The following is a 24,384-nucleotide window of genomic DNA, read 5'->3' as shown; positions in this document are numbered from 1 at the left end:
TGGATGAGACGTTACACCGAGGCCCCGTCTTCCCTCTCAGGGGGACGTAAAAGATCCCACGGCACTATTTTGAAGAAGATCAGGGGAGGTCCACCCGGTGTCCTGGCCAATATTTATTTATAGCGAGCTGCCTGGGGGCGCAAAGCAAATGTCGGCCCAATTTAAATGAGGCCCGAGGTCCACTATCTCGTGTGCCTTGTGCTTACCCGTTCCAGTGCATGGACCGTTCCCTGCACCAAGTTCACGAGCCAGTGCCATCCATTATCTGGTCATTATCGCATTGCTGTTTGTGGGAGCTTGCTGTGTGCAAATTGGTTGCTTTTTCTACATTACAACAGTGACTACAATTCAAAAAGTACTTCATTGGCTGTGAAGTGCTTTGAGACGTCCTGAGGTTGTGAAAGGCGCTATGTAATTACAAGTTCTTCCTTATTATGCAGTTACCAGTGAGTTAAATTAGTTGTTGGAGAGTTAGTGATGAACACTTGGCTGACGAGATAAATACCTCCCCTTCCCTGAAGGCTTTTGCATAACATCCTCCTAATTGAAAAATGTTTTTTTCGCAATCGGGGCTGCCGATACTCAGCGGGAGAATGTGAAATGATAGGACAAGGCTTGCCGAGCAGAAGTCCAGGAGCACCGGAGTACAGCACAAACACTGGGGTTTGTAAAGAAAAAGAAAGGGGGAGAAAAAAACACAAGAGAGAGAGAAAGAGACCAAGAAGAAAATGTACGGCAAAAGGAAGGAACACAATTCAGAATGGTTTTAAGACGATTTCTAACCGCCATGGGACACGTCGTGTTCACATCAGTCTTTCTGGTTTCAACATTCGGGAGAGGTAGGTGCATGTGGGCGAGGGGTTGGATTACACCCTGGTGCAGACAGGTTGTGCTCTGGGTCACTGCACTCCCAGGCTGTGCCGAGCTGCCTGGAATTTTAGTTCAGAGAATTTAAAAGTTAGTGAGAGAAAATAAAAAACTTTCTCCCCCCCCCCATGTGAAACTGATAATCAAGGAAATTATAATTAGCTGTCCTTAAACTGGAAACAATCCTTTCAAAGTATCCCTTCCCAAGATCTTTGTTGAAATTCCTTTCTAGCTGCCTGAGGTTAAACAAAATAATATTTTTTTTTGCAACAGAGGGTGTACACTAGCCATCTTACACGGTTAGATTCCTTCCTCTGTAATGTGAGAAGTGTGAAGGCGGGTTTTAACTTTGATGGCGCGCCATTCATTCTGAGGAGGTTGTGGGTATCCAGGGGTCCAGGCTGCGAGGGGAGTGGAGCAACAACATTCCCCCATGGTGGCCTGCAGCTCGCTCAGATGGTTCTGCATCACTGCACAGATGTAAGGGTGTGGATTCCTTTATAGGCGACCCCAAACTGTGCAGGCTGCTTGCACTACATTTGTGTACAGACCCTTGTGTGAGTTCCAAATCCCTGGGCTCAGCAACTGAAGGCGACTTCAAGGTAGCCGTCTGGCCTGCAGCTTGCATGTCCATTTGGGCCTTGCTCCTTGATATACCTATCAATTCAGTTCATGAAAAGCGATGAGTTAAGTAAGTAACTATAGGTTTTTATTGGCTAAATAACAGAGCCCACCCTCGTGGGTGATCGGATCCAACAAGGAGGAATACCAGCCAGTCGACCACCTTTATACCTGGGCAAGCAGGCGGAGCCATGGGCGGAGTCAGCTGTGGTCAGCCCAGGTATAACAGCGTGGCAAGAGGTGACCTTGTGTAGTGATACAACAGTGTAAACAGTGATAACCATAGTGTAACGATATAAACAGTGATAACCATAGTGTAACGATAGTGAACGATAAAAGTGGTTTACCACACTCCTCTTCACTTGGGTTCTCTCCTGAAACCTACACCCCCTCTCCCCCACCCGATGTTGCCACTGTTGGTGTGGGTTGCACAGCTCCCTGTCAGGTGCTCAGTTGGGGCTGGTCAGTGAAAGAAAAAAGAAAGACTTGCATTTATATAGTGCCTTTCATGACCACCGGATGTCGCAAAGCGCTTTACAGCCAATGAAGTACTTTTGAAGTGTAGCCACTGTTATTATGTGGGAAATGGGACAGCCAATTCGCGCACAGCAAAGTCCCACAAACAGCAATGTGATAATAACCAGATCATCTGCTTCAGTGATGTTGGTTGACGTTAGGAAGGGAATTGCAGAAAGTCGGGCCCAGGTGACTGAAGGCCCTACTGCCAATGGTGGAGTGAAGAGAAGGTGGGTTGCACAAATGGCCAGAGTCAGAGGCATGTTCAGGGGGAGTGGGGATGGGGGATAGGGTTGGAGGAGATTGAAGCGTTATGGTAGGGTTGAGGCCATGAAGTGATTTAAAGCCAAGGACAAGGGTGTTAAATTAAATTTGTTGTGGGACACAGCCCCAGTGTAGGCCAACAATGACTGGGATGATGGGCGACTGACACGTAGTCCTCGATCTGAACATCCCCCCACCCCCGCCTGGCAGAAACCATGCTGGGGAGTTGGAGGGGCAGTTAAAGTGATGCCAGTCACTTGCCACCCCTCTGACCCCGCTGCCTTCTTGTGATGGGTGAGCAGGGCACCCAGGGTTCTTCTTTAAGTATGCCAAAATCCATGCTATAGTATTAATTATTATGATGTTATTGTTGGAGCTGGTAAGAAATCGTTTGTAGCTGATTATCAGAGAATGAAAGTGTCACGTTGATGCAGTCGTGGACACTGCTGTAAGGTTGGATCTGACATCCATCGTTGGTCCAGAGAAAGCATTGAACTTTTGCAGCTGACTGACGCTGTGTCATCGGCACTGGCAGTAATTTGTACCAACACAATTCCACTCCCCAGCATTAACATCCCCTGCCCTGATCAGCTTCAAAAATAAAGCATAAACATATTTTGAAAAAAGGGAAATTAATTTGAGGAAGTGTTTGCAATGTTTCCTTGCCTTAGAGGTTCCACAAAGCAACTAGATTGTGCGGGTAGATAGGGAGTGTGAAATAAAGCCGGTTGGTTTAGTTTATTCATGCTTGCTTTCTCTCTTTTATTCTGTTTTTTCTGGCTGTCTCTTTAAAAAAAAATGTTTTTATTCGTTTATGGGATGTGGGCATCGCTGGCAAGGCCAGCATTTATTGCCCATCCCTAGCTGCCCTTGAGAAGTTGGTGGTGAGCCGTTTTCTTGAACCGCTGCAGTCCGTGTGGTGAAGGTACTCCCACAGTGCTGTTAGGGAGGGAGTTCCAGGATTTTGACCCAGCGACGAGGAAGGATCAGCGGTATACTTCTAAGTCAGGGTGGTGTGTGACTTGGAGGGGAACTTGGAGATGGTGGTGTTTCCATGCGCCTGCTGCCCCTGTGCTTCTAGGTGGGAGAGGTCGTGGGTTTGGGAGGTGCTGCCAAAGAAGCCTTGGTGAGTTGCTGCAGTGCATCTTGTAGATGGTACACACTGCAGTCACGGTACGCCGGTGGTGGAGGGAGTGAATGTTTAAGGTGATGGATGGGGTGCCAATCAAACGAGCTGCTTTGTCCTGGATGGTGTTGAGCTTCTTCAGTGTTGTTGGCGTTGCACTCATCCAGGCAAGTGGAGAGTATTCCATCACACTCCTTACTTTTGCCTTGTAGATGGTGGAAAGGCTTTGGGGAGTCAGGAGGTGAGACACACGCCGCAGAATACCTAGCCTCTGACAGTATTTATATGGCTGATCCAGTTAAGTTTCTGGTCAATGGTGACCCCCAGGATGTTGATGGGTGGGGGATTCAGTGATAGTAATGCCGTTGAATGTCAAGGGGAGGTGGTTAGACTCTCGCTTATTGGAGATAGTCATTGCCTGGCACTTCTGTGGTGCGAACGTTACCTGTTACTTATCAGCCCAAGCCTGAACGTCGCCCAGGTCTTGTTGCATGCGGGCATGGACTGCTTTATTATCTGTGGAGTTGTGTATGGCGCAGAACACTGTGCAGTCATCAGTGAACATCCCTCACCCTCTCCATCATCCAACCCTAATATGTGAATGAAAAACAACTGGAGCCTCGGCAAAGCTTTCGATAAGGTCCCACACAAGAGATTAGCGTGCAAAATTAAGGCACATGGGGTTGGGGGCAAGGTATTGACTTGGATAGAGAACTGGTTGGCGGACAGAAAGCAAAGAGTTGGAATAAACGGGTCGTTTTCCGAGTGGCAGGCAGTGACTAGTGGGGTGCCGCAAGGATCGGTCCTAGGACCCCAGCTGTTCACAATATATATTAATGATCTGGACGAGGGAATTGGATGTAATATCTCCAAGTTTGCAGACGACACAAAGCTGGGCGGGAGGGTTAACTGCGAGGAGGATGTCGGGAAACTCCAGTACGATTTGGACAGGTTGGGTGATTGGGCAGAAACATGGCAAATGCACTATAATGTGGATAAATGTGAGGTTATCCACTTTGGTGGCTAAAACAGGAAGGCAGATTATTATTTGAATGGCAATAGATTGGGAGAAGGGGAAGTGCAAAGAGACCTGGGTGTCCTTGTGCACCAGTCGCTGAAGGTAGGCATGCAGGTGCAGCAGGCGGTTAAGAAGGCAAATGGTATTTTGGCCTTCGTAGCAAGAGGGTTCGAGTACAGGAACAAGGATGTCTTGCTACAGTTGTACAGGGCCTTGGTGAGACCGCACCTTGAGTATTGTGTGCAGTTTTGGTCACCTTACCTGAGGAAGGACGTTCTCGCCATGGAGGGAGTGCAGCGAAGATTCACCAGACTGATACCTGGGATGGCAGGAATGACGTATGAGGAGAGATTGTGTCGATTGGGCTTATACTCACTGGAGTTTAGAAGATTGAGAGGGGATCTCATCGAAACCTATAAAATTCTGTCAGGTCTGGACAGACTAGATGCAGGAAGGATGTTTCTGATGGTTGGGGAGTCCAGAACCAGGGGTCATAGTCTAAGGATAAGGGGTAAGCCATTTAGGACTGAAATGAGGAGGAATTTCTTCACCCAGAGACTGGTGAACCTGTGGAATTCTCTGCCACAGAGGGCGGTGGAGGCCAGTTCATTAAATATATTCAAGAAAGAGTTGGATATATTTCTTGAGGCTAAAGGGATCAAGGGATATGGGGAAAAGGCAGGGACAGGGTACTGAATTTGGATGATCAGCCATGATCACATTGAATGGCGGAGCAGGCTCGAAGGGCCGAATGGCCTACTCCTGCTCCTATCTTCTATGTTTCTATGTTTCTATGACATTGGTGCCTCATGCAGAAGGATCCATTTTATGGTGGGCAACTGGGGAAAACTGGCTGACATTCAGGTGTCAGTCGAGACTCAGTGGGTAACACTTTCGCCTCTGCGTCAGAAGGTTGCGGGTTCCAGTTCCACTCCAGGGACTTGAGCACATAAGTCTAGGCTGACACTCCAGTGCAGTACTGAGAGAGTGTTGCACTGTTGGAGGGGCCGTCGTTTAGATGCGATGTTTAACTGAGGCCCCGTCTGCCCTCTCAGGTGTACATAAAAGATTCCATGGTACTGTTTCAAAGAGCAGCAGGGGAATTTGCCCCGGTGTCCTGGCCAATTTTTATCCTTTAACCACCATCGCGAAACCCCCCCCAGAATATCTAGTCATTACCAGGTTGCTGTTTGTGGGAACTTGCTGTGTGCAAATTGGCTGCCGCATTTCCTGCAGTGACTACACTTCAAAAGTACTTAATTGGCTGTAAAGGGCTTTGCAATGTCCTAAGATCGTGAAAAGCCATATTTAAATGCAAGTCTTTCTTTACGCGGTTAATCCCTATACTCTGCTTCTGAAAACAAATTGACTGGGATGAATATAATGCATCAGGTTTCCAGTGTTTTTGCCTCTTTAATATGAAATGCCAAATAACACCTTATACCTGGCAGATTGATTCTAGTGAATGCCCAGCAGCTAGTCACTAGAATCAGTCAGTTGCATAAAGTGACAGTAAAGATTTCACAACTATTACTTTGTGCTTAGTGCTGGTGGCATGAGATGGGCAGACATGGAGCTGATGGCAACGCCAAAGTCAACTCGCTATGGCAGACAACCGGGAGGGCCCGTTTTATCTGGCATGTTCATCTTGGTGTTGCTGTCGGCCACGCATATCACATCAGAGCAACGTAAAAGCATCTTAAGTGAACTTTAAGCAACAGGTCAGAACTTCACTCTTTGGGAACAAGAATCAAAGGACATTGGGATATCTCCACAGGGTGACACAGGAAGTCACATTTATTGTAGGGCTGAGCTGCACAGATTCATTCTTAGCACAAGGTTGCCAAAGAGGCTGGGTGTGTTGTAGCTTCATTCCGTGATGGGAGGAGACAAAATAAGACAGCAAAGGACCAAACTTACCTTTTATCATAATCGTAAGATAGTTACCGATGAGGAAGGTCATTGGCCCATCTTAGCTCATCTATCCAGAGAGTTCCGAACGTTCCCTATTGCACCATCCAATTGTTGCTTATAAGATTCCAGGGTTTTGCGTCCGCTGCTCTTTCTGGTATTTCATACGTTGATCACTTTTTGAGTAAAGAAGAATTTCCTGATATCATTCCTAAATTTACCATATATTAGTTTGAATCTATGTCCCCTTGTTTTACTCTGATAATTTAACTAATTTACCTTATCTACCTTGTATACCTCTATAAGATCTTCTCTTCTTCTTCTTAGGCAGTCCCTCGGAACCGAGGAGGACCTGCTTCCACATTAAAAATGAGTTCTCAGGTGACTGATGAGTCCAATACGAGACCTACAGTCTGTTAAATCTGTGAGTTGTTCAAGTAATTAATACTCAGACTTAATCAGTAACAATAAAACAGGTCTTTACTGGTTGGAGGTAGGGACTATACATAGGTCTTTACTTCATGCCCACAGGCGGGAACTGAGGGGAGATCAGTACCCACAGTACTATTTATACCCCATGGCCAGGAGTGGTACTGCGTATCACTACGCCCTACAAGTAGTGCAGTCCTGTCCATAGGTTCAAAGTAGCACACATATTACATACACAACATTCCTCCCTTCTTAGCTTTACAGTCATCTCCCCATTTAACATAACGTAATAACCTATATACATATATAACTTCAGGTTTACATAACAGAATAACATAGATACATAGATAACTTCATGTCAAAACAGATCACAGATTCAGTCTCTGCGGAAAACAGTTCACAGATTCAATCTCTGTGGTGTAGTCGGTTCACGTTGCTGGAGTGACTCATTCAATAGTCCTTCCATGGATTTAACAGTTTGAACTTCCGAACTGAATTGGCTCCGTTCGGAGGGACCACGTGTGTGATCTGGTAGAGGTAATAATGGTTCAGATGGGTCATCTTCTGTTTTGACTTTTCCTTTTCTGCTTCTTGGAGACTCTCTGGGCTCCACTGTCAGCTGCCAGCTGCATGCGCAGTTCCTCCTTCTCTTCCTCCTTTTTCCGTAGTAGAGCCACCTTCTCCCGATGTTCCGTAGACTTTCGGTGCTCCTCCATGATTTCTGTATGGTGGGAGTCGAAATTACAAGTTGGGCAGGACATGACATAGTAATATTCGGTGTCGTCCTGATCTAGGCCAGCGAGAGGGTCTTCTATTTCCTCCATACCCAGCTGGGCGTTAGCCAGCTTTTGTTCCAAGTCCAGACATCTTTCCTGAAGAGACTTCTTCATGCGTACCTCTTCATCCAGCTTTTTCTGGGCTTTCAGCAAGTTGTTTACTAATGACCTCATTTGAGATTTTACTACTTCAACTTCTTTTGGAGATTGATTGATCGGACTATTCAATCCCTCTACCGGAGCAGCTGTTTCAGCGGTCTGTTGTTCTATGTTGACGTGAGTCAGCGTACTTTTGGCATCCAAGGGCTGCTCTGTTGCAGTCATCTCAGTCTGTGTTGCCACCTCAGCTCTTCCAATAACCTTTGAGAGCTCCGAACCCCTTTCGTTTGAATATTGAAGTTCATGTTCAAGTTTTTCCCATTTCAGAGTCCTGTCCTTCAGCATATGCAGGAGTTGGCTGACCGTTAACTCCTCTGACATCAGACGTTTTGTGTGCTCCTGCTCCATTTTCTCCATCAGCTGCTTCTGTTGTCTTTCCAGATTCTCCAACTCTATATCAAAGAACTCTTTCGTTGCATTCAACTCTTGCTCAAAACGGCGAAGCATTTGTTCTAATTGCTGTTGTAGTTTGAAATGGAGTTGAGTTCGAGCCCGGTGTCCCTCAGAAATGGGCACATCAGTAGACTTGCCAGACTCAGAATCCACAGTTAAACTATGTTGTTGTTGCTCAGTGGAATTCTGTGCTGAAACTTTGTCTTTTGCACCTGAGTTGGGCTTACCATCATCCGTTCCAGAGTCTGGGCCGACTATCTTCACCGAGTTCTCACTCGTTATTGTTTGTAGGAAATGCCAGTCCATATTCATTTTCCTAATCCACTCCCGTCCTAGTAGTGGAGGACCTCCTTCAGATATCACATATAAGTCCATTATTTGACTGTCTTCGCCCTTGTGGACCACTGCAACCTCTATTTTTCCAATGGGGTACACTCTTTGCCCCGTGTATGTTTCCAATATAATCCCCGTATCCTGTAGGGGAATATGTTGGAATAACTTTCCGTAATCTTTCTTATTTATGACCGTCAATGCCGATCCAGTGTCCAATTCCAGTTTTACTTGGACTCCTTCTATCTGAAGAGTGACCCAAATTGTCTGGAGGTCTGCACCCTTACCAGCGTTGAGTACTCTTAAGCTAGCCAGTTCATTACAGCTTAAGCTAGCCAGTTCATTACTGCTAGCGTCTGAACCGGACTCCTGTTCGGTCACCTTGTGTACCTTTGCGTATTTTCCTTGCGGTGACTTCTTGTTGCTGGTCTTCTTCGCTGACCTGCATACTCTAGCTATATGTCCAAGCCTACCACAAGTTCTACATTCTTGGTTTTTAAACCAACACTGGTTCTGATCATGCGTTGTCTTTCCACAACGATAACATTTGCCAGAACTCACACCCAATTTGTGTGCACTGAGCTCCGGTGACCGTAGCTGCATTACTGCCGTGCCTCTCGCTGCGGCTTCGTGTGCTGCTGCCATAGTGACCGCCTTCTCAAGCGTCAGCTCATTCTCCTCGAGCAGTCGCTTTTGTGTATCCTGTTTAAATAAACCACACACAAATTTGTCTCGAAGTGCCTCTGTCAGTCCCGTTCCAAACTGGCAATATTTCGCTAATTTACGCAATTCCAGCAAATATTCAGCATTGCTTTCATGCTGTAGCTGCCTTCTGTCGTAAAATTTAAATCGTTCCGCTAGCATCAGCGGCGTGGGGTTTAGATGATCTTTCAGGACAGTAACAATCTCATCGAACGTCTTATCCGCCGGTTCATCTGGTGATAACAGGTGTTTCAATTGCCCGTATGTCTTCGCACCCATTAAATTTAATAATGTTAGAGCTTTATCTTGGTCACGAATTTTATTGGCCTTACAATAATTTTTTACTCTTTCAACATATATGGCCCAATCTTCGAGGTCACTATCAAAGGTGCTAATATTCCCGTGTTTAGGCATTGTAGATTTGCAATTTCTCAGATTTTATTTTCTTTACTGCTATCCAAGATGGCGGCTTCCCGCTCTTGCCATCGTCCTCCGCCCACAAAATGGCGGTTTTCCCGCGCTTGGCGGTCTTCACCCGTCCCCCAACGCCGTCTCCCTTCAGCCCCCGAGTGCGGCCCTTATCTTCGCCGCGATCGCCCGAGTGCGGCCCTTATCAGCGGATGCGATCGCTGGATCGCGAAGCCGCTCTCGGCTCTTATCAGGAGATGCGATCACTCTGTTGAAACGCCTCCCGCTCGAAGCGGCTCTCGCACCCTATTCCTCCTGCTCCCCCAGCCCCGTTCGTGCGGCCAACGCGGTCGACTGCCTGTCGCGTCGCTGCCCGGCTCAGACAACGGCTTACCCACCACCAAGCTGGAGAAGAAGCTGACGGTCGCCGATGGAGGCTCCGAGGTCAGGATGTCTTCCAGTGGGGTGGAGAGGGTGGAAACCTCTCTGCAACGTCCTGGCTGTGGACGAAGCTGCCGTGGAGTGACTGCCGCAGGGTCCGAATCAGACTCGTCGCCAGTGTTAAATCTGTGAGTTGTTCAAGTAATTAATACTCAGACTTAATCAGTAACAATAAAACAGGTCTTTACTGGTTGGAGGTAGGGACTATACATAGGTCTTTACTTCATGCCCACAGGCGGGAACTGAGGGGAGATCAGTACCCACAGTACTATTTATACCCCATGGCCAGGAGTGGTACTGCGTATCACTACGCCCTACAAGTAGTGCAGTCCTGTCCATAGGTTCAAAGTAGCACACATATTACATACACAACACAGTCTCTGTCACAGGTGGGGCGGACGATGGTTGAAGGGGCGGGTGGGTGGGGTACTTGGGTTGACGTGCGCTCCTTGCGCTGCTTGCGCTTGGCTTCCTCTTGCTCCCGGCGTGGTCAAAGCTTCGATGCTGGGGATGTTGGCCTGAGCAAGAACACTGACGTTGGTGCACCTATCCTGCCAATGGATTTGCAGGATCTTGTGGAGTCAGCGTTGGTGGTGCCTCTCCAGTGCCTTGAGGTGCCTGCTGTACATGGTCCAGGTCTCTAAGATTTCTATAAGATCACCTCTCAGGTATCTCCTTTTCTGTGACTGGACTCTCACACTTTGGCCTCGATTTTCTGATCAGCATTATTTTAACACTGGAGCTAATCCAATGGGCCTTTGGGTTCACACTCAAGTGAAGGAAGTATTTGTCAGTAGAGGGAGCAATGCCAGCAGAGGCAGTCTAGAGCATGTAGCTTTTGGGACACCAGCTCCAGGCCCAATTATCAATTCTTGGCTCATCCTTATGCCCTGGAACTCTGAAGTCTGTTTGGGAGGCAAATTGTAGGCGATTCAAGAGTGGTCTGGAATTCCGAGTATGGCTACGGCTAGCGATGTTTCACTGAGATTCTGTGTCATACTTTAAACCATTGAGAATTCATGCTTGATGATTCTGAAATGATTTGATGCTCGGCAAACTTTGCCGGAGATGTTTGACACTAAAGATCCATGAAGGAAACGCCCTGCAAAGGTTCTGAACACGATTCCACTGGATCACTCTGGAAGTCTACTTTCCCTAACATTGGTGCAGGCTGGTGTACACACTGTATGCAGCCGAGAGCATAAATCTGCTCTTGTTGCAGCAGCTGATTTGCCTCCATAAGGAATCTTCCCAGAGTGAAGACATTTCTGATTCTTTCAGTATCAGTGGTGCAGTGCTCCAAAGCTCTGGGTTTTCTGTTCATCATTCCATCCTCCTCTCCCCTCCCCCCCCACCTTCCTTTGGCTGCTTGTCATTCCGTCCGCTGTTCCGTAACTGTTCTTCACTCTCCCTGCTGTCCAGTCGCTATTCACCACTTCCACCACTCTCCTCTGCTGCTTGAACCTCTCCTCGATCTCCCTTAGCTGTATGCCTCTCTCCCCTTTCTTTGAGTTGATTGCCACTCTTCCTATTCCACTCTTCCCAATCTCTTTCCATTCCTCTCCACACTCTCCTTTGATTCCTCTCCACTCTTCCCACTTTCATTCTGTTCTTCTCCACTCTCCCCACTCTCCTTCGGTTCCTCTTCATTCTTCCCACTCTCTTTCCATTGCTGTTCACTCCTCCCACAACCTTTTGGTTAGTTCTTCACTCCCCGCTCTCTTTTGTTTGCTCCCCTCTCTTCCCACTCTTTTTCATTTGCTGTCAACTCTGTCCACGTATGCGAGTTTGGACATCAATTGTGAACAGGATCTAGCTTGGTTCAGATGCCTGAATGATCACAGAGGTTGGCAACACTCATTGCCTAGGCTTAAACTGAAGAATGGCTATTTGGGTGAGGTGCTTGAGAGCTGCAGGTACCTTTGGAGTCAGCACCCTCAGGAGAGGAGAGAACTGTGGAAGGGGGGGAAAATTGTGGCTTACTGGGCGGTTGTCTTTGCAGAGTCTTGAAAGGGAGGAAATAAGTGATTGATTTATCAAAACAGGAATAAGTATAAAATGAGTCTGTTTTAAAGAAGGCTGTCATTATTGGCAAGTACACTGTGAATGCCATGGAGACTGTCAACAGTCAAATGTACTGGGAACCAACTCTCTGAAAATTCAACCTTACTTGCACAGGCAAGTACATGTATGCAAGGTCCATGGCTCCAAGCCAGTTAACTGGTCAAAGAGAACTTTCGGATCCATCATTGAGGAGCAGGAACATTCAGGAGCTGCAAATAAAGAAAGTATTTAATTTATATAGCACCTTTCACAACCCCAGGACGTCCCAAAGCACTTTACAGCCAAGGAATTACTTTTGAAGTGTCGTCGCTGTTGTAATGCATATCTATCTGTCTGTCTGCCTGCCTGTCTGTGCCTGTCTATCTATCTGTCTGTCTGTCTATCTATCTATTGCCTGCAATTTTCTTGGAGCTCCTTCCATTAACGTGCATTAAATGGATTTCTGCTCCACTTCTGTAAAATTAAGGCTAATACTGTATATTAGACATGGAACCCAGAATTTTCATGTGAGAGAGTTTATCCTGCGGCAATGGAACTAGTTGTTTTACATTCCTTAGAAAGCAGACAAACTTAAAATCTTAAGAAGCCTTTAGGATCCATTCTTAAAACTGTCATACATTTTGTTTCATACTAAATCGCAATCCTACCTCCTTAACGCTTTGAGAACTGAAGGAGGAGCATATCCATTCTAATCAGAAAATCTTAACAAGTCAAAAAACATTTAAAATAAGTTTTAAACCCCTAGCATTGTGCTCTGTTTATTATTGTTTCCAATACTAAGTCTTGGACTTTCTGCTGTTGAGTCTTGTTGTAGTAAGCTGTCTTGTAATTTAGGATGAAGGTCACAACACTACAGCCCTGATTCTCCAATCTTCCTGAGAGCACACCTCTCTACTGGGAGTGGGGAATTGTGGAATCATGCCCATTTATTCTGTCTGCCTGTCTTTCCTTTGTCTACCTGGAAAAGAATCTGGAAAGGGAGGGGGAGGATCCAGTTATAGAGTCATAGAGTTATAGAGTTATACAGCACAGAAAGAGGCCCTTCGGCCCATCGCGTCCATGCCGGCCATCAAGCCCTGTCTAATCTAATCCCATTTTCCAGCATTTGGTCCGTAGCCTTGTATGCTATGGCATTTCAAGTGCTCATCCAAATGCTTCTTGAATGTTGTGAGGGTTCCTGCCTCTACCACCCTTTCAGGCAGTGAGTTCCAGATTCCAACCACCCTCTGGGTGAAAAGGTTTTTCCTCAAATCCCCTCTTAACCTCCTGCCCCTTACCTTGAATCTATGCCCCCTTGTTATTGACCCCTCTACTAAGGGGAAAAGTTCCTTTCTATCCACCTTATCTATGCCCCTCATAATTTTGTATACCTCAATCAGGTCCCCCCTCAGCCTTCTCTGCTCCAAGGAAAACAACCCCAGCCTGACCAGTCTTTCTTCATAGCTGAAGCGCTCCAGCCCAGGTAAGATCCTGGTAAATCTCCTCTGCACCCTCTCCAAAGCAATCACATCCTTCTTATAGTGTGGCGGCCAGAACTGCACACAATACTCCAGCTGTGGCCTTACCAGCGTTTTGTACAGCTCCATCATAACCTCCCTGCTCTTATATTCTATGCCTCGGCTAATGAAGGCAAGTATCCCATATGCCTTTTTAACCACCTTATCCACCTGTTCTGCTGCCTTCAGGGATCTATGTACATGCACACCAAGGTCCCTCTGATCCTCTGACTTTCCTAGGGTCTTACCATTCATTGTGTATTCCCTTGCCTTGTTAGTCTGTCCAAAATGCATCACCTCACACTTTTCAGGGTTAAATTCCATTTGCCACTGTTCCGCCCATCTGACCAACCCATCTATATCGTCCTGTAGCCTGACGCTTCCTGCCTCGCTATTTACCACCCCACCAATTTTCGTGTCATCTGCAAACTTACTGATCATACCTTTTACATTCACATCCAAATCATTAATGTAGACCACAAACAGCAAGGGACCCAGCACCGATCCCTGTGGTACCCCACTGGACACAGGCTTCCAGTCACAAAAACAACCTTCCACCATCACCCTCTGCCTTCTGCCACTAAGCCAGTTTTGGATCCAATGTGCCAAGGCACCCTGGATCCCATGGGCTCTTACCTTCCTGACTAGTCTCCTATGCGGGACTTTATCAAAAGTCTTACTGAAATCCATGTAAACCACATCCACTGCACTACCCTCATCCACACACCTAGTCACCCCCTCGAAAAATTCAATCAAATTGGTCAGACATGGTCTTCCCTTGACAAAGCCATGCTGGCTATCCCTAATTAATCCCTGCCTCTCCAAGTGGAGACCAATTCTGTCCCTCAGAATTTTTTCCAATAATTTCCCTACCACTGATGTTAGGCTCACTGGCCTGTAATTCCCTGGTTTACCCCTACTACCCTTCTTGAATAATGGTACTACGTTAGCTGTTCTCCAGTCCTCTGGCACATCCCCTGTGGCCAGAGAGGTTCTGAAAATTTGTGTCAGAGCCCCTGCAATCTCCTCCTTTGCCTCACATAGTAGCCTGGGATACATCTCGTCCGGGCCTGGGGATTTATCCACTTTTAAGCCTGCTAAAACCGCTAGTACCTCCTTCCTCTCGATGCTCATATGTTCAAGTATATCACAGTCCCCCTGCCCGATTTCTATGTCCACATCATCCTTCTCCACAGTGAACACATGTCGGAACCAATGATATAGGAAAGATTAGGGAAGAGGTCCTGCTAAGGGAATATCAGGAGTTAAGAGCTAAATTGAAAAGGAGGACCTCATAGGTAGAGCCATGTACAAATTGGCATATGGACAAACAGATTAGGAAAGTCAACACGTGGCTAAAGGACTGGTGTGGTCATGGGACACTGGCACTAATACTGTGACAGGAAGGAGCTGTACCGTTGGACGGGCTGCACCTGAACCGGGCTGGAACCAAGATCCTAGTGGAAAGGAACTCGGACTGTAACCAAGACTTTAAATTAATAACATGGGGGGAGGGAACTGCTAGAAATTACAGAAACCTATCAATAAAAGAATCAGGAAAAGATAGTAAAGGATAAACTAAAGGAAGGAATAAGGATAACATGACTGGCCAGAGATTGGATAAAGTCATAGAGCATAAAGGTAAAATAACTACAAAACACAAAGAGCGAGGAATAATAAATAAAAACAGTTTAAACAGGATTGTACATAGTATTCAAAACAAAATGGATGAACTGGAGGCAATAATTTGTAGAGAGGATTTGGATATGCTCGGGATGACTGAAACATGGCTACATAGAGAACAGGATTGGCAACTAAATATTGCCGGATACAACACTGCGCATGTGCAGGAAACCGGCACTTCCGTTCCTCTGAACGAAGAGGTTCAGAGGTCGAACGCGTGCGCGGGGGAGGCTGCGCGTGCGCATCAAACTTAGTTTTTTTTTACAGGTTTCTCCAGGAGGGTAAGCCTGCAGAATTTAGAATTATAAAAAGCAGGCGTAAGGCCTGCTTTTCACAAGGTAAGTGGTGAATTAATTAAAATTAAAACATTTTTTTCCACAGGTTTATTATTTTTAAATACTTTAAAGCAAGGTAAGTTTATTTTTAGCCCCATTAGAATATAAAATTATTTTTTTCAAAAATTTAAATTATTGTTTAAAATAGTTATTTCATGTAATTTATAGTTTATTTAAAAAATGCAATGTTTTAAAAAAAAATTATTTGAAGATTTAGTGCTATTTTGGGGCCGTAGTATTTATAAGTCTTGACAGCACTTCCTGTCAGACTTATGAATGGAGCATTCCCTGCTCCGATTGGCTGCCCATGGCTCACGTGATCCCAGGGGATGCATCGAACTAACTGCGCCCCTGGGATACGCAAGCACTGCGCGCCGGCAGCTGGACCAGGCCCCGGATCGGAATTCCACGGGGCCCTACAGCTCAACGGCCGGCGCACAAGGTAAGTGCAGATCGGGGGCTTGCACCTGCGGGAAGCCACCGACCCGAAATTCTGGGCCATCGATGTATCTAGCAGTATGATAAGACACAGAATCCATATGGATTGAGTTAAAAGATAAGAAGGGATCCATTACCCTAATAGGAGTATACTATAGACCACCAATAGGGAAAGGGAATTGGAGGAAGAAATATGTAGGCAAATCTATGAGGTGAGTAGCAGGCATAGAGTAATAATCATGGGGGATTTCAACTACCCTCAAATAAACTGGCAGGAAAAAGTAGCGAAAGGAAAAAAGGAAATTGAGTTTTTACAGTGTATACAGAACTCCTTTCTCACTAAGTACGTAAGAAGTCCAACAAGAAAAGAATCACTGCTGGAGCTTGTAATGGGCAATGAACCAGAACAGATGGGAGACGAGTAGGAGAGCATCTTAGTAGTTGTAGTAATCACAACATAGTAAGGTTCAAGATTAGGAACGAGAGTGACATAAGTAGGACAAAGACTAAGGTAATAGATTGGAACAGAGCAAATTATGAGGAAATGAGGGTGGAACTATAGAAGGTAAACGGGGAGAAAATCTTGAACAGCAAAGAGACAGAAAAACAGTGGGAAATCTTTAAAAGGGTAATCAATAGAGTTCAAGAGAAGTTAAAAATATCAGGAAGTCAAAGAGAAATTACAAAATCAAATTATCAAGGATTATAAAAATAAATAATAAAGCGTTCTTTGGATACATAAATAAAAAAGGAAAATTAAAGTAGGTAATAACAACAGAAAACACTGGAAACACTCAGCAGGCCAGGCAGCATCCGTGGAGAGAGAAACAGAGTTAACGTTTTAGGTCGATGACCCTTCGTCAGAACTGGAAAAAGCTGGAGATGTAACAGATATTAAGCAGGTGCAGAGACAGGGGGAGTGGGGTGGAGGAAGGAATTGAAGGAATATACTGTGCTTAGGTAAAAGGCAGGAAAGATAAAATGTTGCAAATGGGAATAGCAAAATAATACAGCATGAAAAATGGGGGCAAAGGTTATAGTTTGAAATTGTTGAACTCAAAAATTAAAGTAGAGATAGGGCCACTAAAGGATAAGCAAGATAAACTCACAGGTAGTGACGGAGAAATGGCAAAAGCATTGAATAACTACTTTGCCTCAGTTTTTACTGAAGAAGATAACAAGACAGACACTTCACTAGAGGATGAGTTTGAAAAGAATATTGGTACAGTTGTGATGGAAAGGCAGAAAATAATTGACAAACTAGCAAAACTAAAGGAGGATAATACCCCAGGTCTGGATGGTATGCACCCACACGTACTCAAGGAAACTAAGAAGGAGATAGCAGAGGCACTAGTTTATATCTATATCTATATCTATATCTATATCTATCTATATCTATATCTATATCTATCTATCTATATCTATATCTATATCTATATCTATATATCTATATATATATAAAGCGGTTTGTCTCTCTGTCTGTCTTTCTGTCTTTCTGTCTGTTTGTCTGTTTGTCTCTCTGTCTGTCCGGCTATACAATCAAAAGTTATAGAGCGTACCTACACACATGTTATATCAAAAGAAAGCTTATCATTAGGGGAGTCTAATAGGCGTATTTACTTTTTGGTCAGACAAAAATTATTCAGACAGTATACAAAAAAGTTTCAAAAAACGGCAACATTCCGCTCATTAGTGTTGAGTGACGTGATGGTTGACCAATCGTACAGGGTATTAACTTGAGTGACGTGATGGTTGACCAATCGTACAGGGGATTAACCTGATGGTTGACCAATCGGTGCTTCACGGGGGCCGTTTCATTGCGTGTGTGGGCGGGCCTAATCCTTCTGAGCTGAGGTGAGTGGCCGCCATCTTGATTCCTAACGATTCATTTCTTTTTCCCATTTTCTGCGTTTTTATTTTCAAATCTAGATTTCCAGCAAAAAAAAAGTTGCTTTTAAAACACAATTAAATTGTTTTTTAAAAAAGTTAATTAATTTGTAAATATTTTCTCTAACCTCATTAATTTTCCTACCTTTCACCCTTTTTTCTTCCTCTTGACTCGCTACCTCCGCCGGGCGCCGCAACCTTCCAGGGTTACCCCGCCTGCAGGCCTCGAAGCCTCAGCCTCTCCTCCCCAGCCACGCCCGAGCTAGGCACCTCCCGTCCCGCTCAACAAGCGGCCCGCGATCGCCGCCATCTTTGTAAAGGCTGGCGGGGCGGGCCTGAGATGAGCGTAGCCACCGCCGCCATCTTTGTAAAGGCTGGCGGGGCGGCACGGAGCTCCGCGGAGCCATCGCTGGCGCTGGGCTCGGGTGCTTTGTGGCCTGCGGCCGAACGGCGGCTGCGGAACTCGGGCTGCCGGGGCGCTGGGCTCGGCTGGGCCATGTCAGTGCGGGTGCCCGAGGCCCCGGTGACTAGCCTTCTCCAACCGCCGCCGGCAGCGCAACGCTCAACACTGGCAGAGGGGAGAGGGTCTGCTGGCTCCCCCCCTCCCTTTCCCCCCCTTCCCCCCTCCTTCCCCCCCTTCCCCCCTCCTTCCCCCACACCCCCTTCCCCCCACACCCCCTTCCCACCCCCCTTCCCACCCCCCTTCCCTTCCCCCCTCCCCTTCCCCCTCCCCCCTTCCCCCCTTCCCCCTCCCCTTCCCCCCTCCCCTCCCCTCCCCCCTCCCCCCTTCCCCCCCTCCCCCCTTCCCCCTTCCCCCCTCCCCCCTCCCTCCCCCCTTCCCTTCCCCCATCCCCCTTTCTCTCCTTCCCTCTCTGTCTCTCTCTCTCCTTCCCTCTGTCTCTGTCTCTCTCTCCCTCCCTCTCTGTCTCTCTCTCATTCCCTCTCTCTCCTTCCCTCTGTCTTTGTCTCTCTCTCTCCTTCCCTCTGTCTCTGTCTCTCTCTCCCTCCCTTTCTGTCTCTCTCTCATTCCCTCTCTCTCTCTCTCTCTCCTTCGCTCTCTGGCCTAGAAATTCAGTTGGGCGCGCCAGCCGTTAGCGCCTTAGGAGGAGTAGATCTCGAGCGCTAGGCGCTTAGCGCCCGGGCGCAGCGCGATCTGCGCCTCGCCCCAACTTCAGTACACATTTAGCGCCGGCGCAAAGTCTTAGCGCGCGCCCTGCTGCGCGCGCAGATCATGACGTCATTTACTAGCGCAACGCCCTTTGTGCGCCCCGAACCGGAACTTCACTCGCGCCGGGCCATTGTGCGCCGGGCGGCCCTAACGACTGTGAAGTGGAACGGTACACAGCCGAGGCGGGCCGCGGGGAGCGCTAATTAAATGGCACTTACCCTGCACTATAAAGGCCAGCCATTTTGCAGCATTCACTCTTGTGCAACGGTTTTTTGGAGAGAGACCAAGGAGGAGAGCTTACTGGTTTGGACCAACACTAGGACAGGTATTTTTGGCTCAGGCCAGAGCTTAGCAATTATCTTTGCCTTCATTGAGAGCTCATTGTTTGCCAGCATATAATGGGGACTGCATTGGGTGCCAACGCTGACTTTCAGCCTTATGCCAGAAGGGCTTACAGACGCCATGAGAGAGTGGCAGCCCTGGCTAGACGCAGAGGGGGCAACAGGCGTCGCCAACTGAGGCCTTACCCACCCAGGGTATACCGCCAGCAGTCCTCCTATCTGACCATGTCTGCCGCGATGTGTGTAAGGAGGCTGCGATTCAGAAGGGAGGTGGTTGCAGACATCTGCCAGCTGCTTCAGAGAGATCTGCAGCCACAGCTGATGCGCAGGACGTCTCTGTCGGTGGCAGTGAAGGTGACGGTGGCTCTCAACTTCTATGCCACCGGCTCCTTCCAATCCGCTGCTGGGGACATCGTTAACATCTCCCAGTTCGCCGTGCATTGCTGCATCCGCCAGGTGACCGAAGCCCTTTTCAGAAGGAGACATCAATTCATCTCCTTCCCCATGACCCTTGTCAAGCAGCAGCAGCATGCAGTGGGATTTGCAAGAATAGCGGGCTTCCCCATGGTGCAGGGCGCCATTGACTGCACGCATGTGGCTTTGCGGGCACCTCTGGAGCATGCCGAGGATTACCGCAACCGGAAGGGATACCATTCCCTCAACGTACAGCTGGTGTGTGACCACAGGCAGCGCATCCTAGCTGTCAATGCCCGCTTTCCAGGCAGCAGCCACGATGCCTTTATCCTGCGACAGACAACTGTGGCTGACATGTTCCAGGCACAGCCTCACCCAAGAGGATGGCTTATCGGGGACAAAGGCTATCCTTTGTGTACCTGGCTCATGACCCCGCTCCGCGCGCCCACGACCCCTGCTGAAGAGGCATACAACGAGAGCCATCAAGCGACTAGGAACATCATAGAACAAACAATCGGCGTCCTCAAGCAACGGTTCCGCTGTCTCGATCGCTCCGGGGGAGCCCTCCAGTATTCGCAGGAGCGAGTCTCCCAATTCGTCGTCGTTTGCTGCATGCTGCACAACCTGGCTATCCGCAGGACTCAGGCACTGCCACCTCACGTTGGACCCCCACCTCAGGAGGAGGAGCAGGAGGAGCATGAGGAGGAGGACGAGGAGTACCAGCCCAGGAGGGAGGCACAAGGTCCAAGGGCCGCCCATCGGCGGCTTATTGACCGTCACTTCTAGGCCCCCTGTCAGGGAATGGCTTGTGCCAATGAAAGAACATGATTGCAGCCGCTCCGCAAGCCCTCAGCCGGTTAAGGCAACAAACACTTCAAAGATCAAACATGGACAATGTTAATAAATAAAATGCTTTATTGTACAAACTCAGGGCCCTTCCCACATGAAAACCAAAAACAGACGAAACCCCCAAAAAACACTCAAACACATTACTCACTCCCACAACCTGGAGAGGATTAACAAAACAGTGCAACTAAAATGGCCATCATCCTCGGACTTCGTTAAATACAAACATCACATCCTCGGCCTTCAAAAAACAAACATCCAATTCTCGGCCTCAAAAAACAAACATCCAATTCTCGGCCTCAAAAAACAAACACAACTGGCCACACATTCGACTTTTTGGCCCGCTAGGGCGATGCCTTGGCCATCTTTGTGTGGCCCCTGCCCGCCCTGCTGCTCCTCCTCAAAGTAAGGCCATTCGCTGCTGCAAGGCTGGGGGCAGGCTCCAGAGGGGCACATGTCGTGACGGCAGATGCCCTTGGGGGTCGGCCTAGTCGAGGTCTGACCGTCGAGCGGGCGGCTGTTGAATGCTGCAGCTGTGGCTGGCCAGCATCAGTTGCTGCAGCAGCTCCTGGCAGCTCCACTGGGGGAGTGGCAGTGGCGGCTGGAGGAATGGGGGCAAGCTGGCGGAAGGCAGGCGCTCACTGGTCGCCTGAGACACTGGCACTCGCCTGGGCGAGCACTGCAGCATGCGCACCAATCTGCCGAGGGACAGACCGCTGTGCTGCTGCAGCGCGCCGGGTGCCCTGGCGATGCCTGGCTGACACAGCGAGTGTGGCAGCAGTGAGTGCCCGTGTTGACCTGTTCAGTGACCTCATCAGAGCACCCAGTGACTGCACGGCACCACTGATCAGCTGCCCACTCGCTGCCTGAGCTGCCCCGAATGCCGCCCGACTCGCTGCCTGATCTGCCCCGAATGCCGCCCGACTCGCTGCCTGCTCTGCCCCGAATTCCACCAAACTGATGGCCTGTGAGGCCCCGACGTCGGTGACACTCCGAGAGAGGGACTCGATGGCCTCAGGCAACCGTGCCACTACCCCCATGAGCTCCGTGTGCCGGCGCTCCGAGTCCGCGGACAAGTCCTCGAGGCGTTCCATCTCCTCGGTGAAGACCATCTCCGGACTGGAGGCCGGACTCTCCCTCTGGGGAGAAGGCCGCCGAGCTGGCCGACCCTTCCTGCGTTGCTGGACGCCGCTGGGCCCAGCAATTGGACTCCCCTCCGACCCTTCCCCCCTCTGGGGAGAAGGCCGCCGAGCTGGCACCCCCCTCCCGCGTTTCTGCAGGCCGCAAGTCCCATGAACTCCCCTCCCCTCCGACACTTCCGCGATGCTCCCCTCCAGGGGAGACGTGTCCCCTACATTGGCATGGGTTGCCACGGCTGAGGGTTCCCCTGATGGGCCGCCTTCCTCTTGCTCCTCCTCCTCCTCCTCCTCTGAGGGGCTGTCACTGGCAAGTTCAGGGACCTCCTCCTCACCATCTGAAAGCAGGAAGGCACAAGAGTAGCTTTAGAGTGAGGAGAGGGCATCAGCGAGGGATGCATGAGTGGTGGCATTCAGCGCATTGGTCGGACAGTGGCAAAGGATGTAGATCTGATGCGCAAGTGGGACGAGAGAGGTCCAAATGTTGATGTCCTTACCATTGGTGCCCAGAACAGGGTCGGCATCTCCACATGCAACGGGGCCAATCACCCGGCCACCCATGATGCGCTCCACGCGATGTTGCAGCTCGGTGAGCGGCTGGATCTGGGGTCGGCCTCCCCCGGTCGCAGTCCAGCTCTTCTTGTTATTGGCCAGCTTGGCCTGCAAGAGAAAGGATGGCCTCTAAGTACAGTGTGTAGCCCTGATCTTGTGTGCACTGCCTCCCATGGTGGAATAGCCTGGCCAGTGTGTCGCCCTGATCTTGTGTGCACTGCCTCCCATGGTGGAATAGCCTGGCCAGTGTATCGCCCTGATCTTGTGTGCACTGCCTCCCATGGTGGAATAGCTTGGCCAGTGTGTAAAGTGCAGAATGTGCAATTGATGTTCATGCCTGTTCAATAGCTGCTGGATGAGGGCTGGCCATTAGGGCTTTCAGGTCCCTTTGCCCATAATGTGAGGTGCACATGCAAGGATGAGGAGGTCACTGGAAAGGGTACTCACCCTGACAATCCGCGTGAGGTCATTAAACTTTTTGCGGCATTGGACACCGGTCCTGGGGACCTCGCTGTTGGCTGACACCTTGCTGGCGACATGCCTCCAGGCTCTCCGGTAGGCGCGGACCGGCGCCTTCCTGCCATTGTCCGGGTACAAAATATGGTGCCTCTTCTCCACACCACCAACCAGCACACTCAGATCACGCTCTGAGAAGCGCTGCGCTCGTTCACGGGCCCTCTGCATGGCTTCAGGCGCTATTTGGGTCCAGCAGCAGTGTTCAGGCCTAGCTGGAGGGCTCCACTATCCAGGGCGTGGCAGCAGACAAAGTCGACCCTTCCCCCTTAAGAGCTGGCCGGCGCCAGGGTGTCTGCTGTCAATCACGAGATGGCCGCACCTGCGCTGCGCCCGGCCTGGGCGCTCTCGCTCAGCACCTCCGGCTTAGCGCCTAAAGAGAGGCGTCCAGCGCCAGTTTTAGCGCTCGAGCAAACTCTTAGGGCGAAGCTAATGAATATCGGAGAAGTGGCCTCGATTTGGCGGCGGGTGCAAACTTTAGCGGCCGCCCGACTTTAACGCCCCAAAAGTGGCTACAATGAATTTCTAGGCCTCTGTCTCTGTCTCTCTCTCCTTCGCTCTCTGTCTCTCTCTCCTTTGCTCTCTGTCTCTCTCTCCTTCCTGCTCTCTCTCCTTCCCTCTCTCTCTCGCTCTCCTTCCCTCTCTCTCTCTCTCTCTTCCAACAACAATATGCACTCAAAAAGGCCTTGGCACCGCCGGGCACTCCAGCTAGTAATATATAAACGGTCCGTCTCTCTTTCCATCTGTCTTTCCGTCTGTCTGTCCGGCTATACAATCAAAAGTTATAGAGCGTACCTACACATATGTTATATCAAAAGAAAGCTTATCATTAGTGGAGTCTCATAGGCATATTTACGTTTTGGTCAGACAAAAAATATTCGGACAGTATACAAAAAAGCTTCAAAAATCCTCAAAACTCTGCTCATTAGCGGTTGACCAATCCTACCTCTCATTAGCTTTGAGTGACGTGCTGCTTGACCAATCCTACAGTTCAGTGACCTGATGGTTGACCAATCGGTGCATCACGGGCGGGACCTAATCCTCCAGTCTCCCTAAACTTCGCCGCCATTTTTTTCATCCCCACAGGGACAGCACCAGCCAAACAAACCCCCACATTGTGACTCCGGTAGCGGCAGGTGAGTTTACACACAGCGGGCGGGTCATCGGCAGCGGCCGCCCATCAACCGCGCCACCCGTGGGGGAGCTCAGCTCGGGTCCGTCTCGCCCCGAGAGCCTGGCCGGGCCTCAAGCGCTAGGCCCGAGACATGCAGCAGGCGGGGGAGCGGCAGCTGCCGGCCGTCAACCGCGCGATCCCCTGGAGAGCTCAGCTCGGGTCCGTCTCGGCCCAACATCCCGGCTGGCCCTCAACCGCTAGGCCCTGCACGGCCGGTATCACAATGGCACCGGGCCTGAGGCGCTAGGCAGGGAGAGGGGAGGGAGGGACAGAGAGAGGGAGAGGGACGGGAGGGAGGGACAGGAGAGGAGAGGGGGAGAGGGAGGGAGAGAGAGAGGGGACAGACAGGTGCAGGGAGACCACGCGGCCCAAAATT

General features: G+C 49.1%; 1 protein-coding gene across 1 annotated transcript in view; it reads left to right on the top strand.

Annotated features, from left to right (window-relative positions):
* The first annotated feature begins 582 nt into the window (after positions 1–582).
* il20rb (interleukin 20 receptor subunit beta) overlaps positions 583–24,384 on the top strand; it is a 124,583-nt gene continuing 100,781 nt past the window's right edge. The window contains exon 1 of the mRNA XM_085989491.1: positions 583–839. Coding sequence (XP_085845617.1) covers positions 761–839 — 79 coding nt within the window. The 5' untranslated portion in view covers positions 583–760. The remainder of the gene's footprint in view (positions 840–24,384) is intronic.

This window comes from Somniosus microcephalus, chromosome 6 (assembly GCF_052327205.1).
Source record: "Somniosus microcephalus isolate GS21.2 chromosome 6, FLI_Smic_1.0, whole genome shotgun sequence".
NCBI lineage: Eukaryota > Metazoa > Chordata > Chondrichthyes > Squaliformes > Somniosidae > Somniosus > Somniosus microcephalus.
This window is presented reverse-complemented; position numbering and strand designations above follow the sequence as displayed.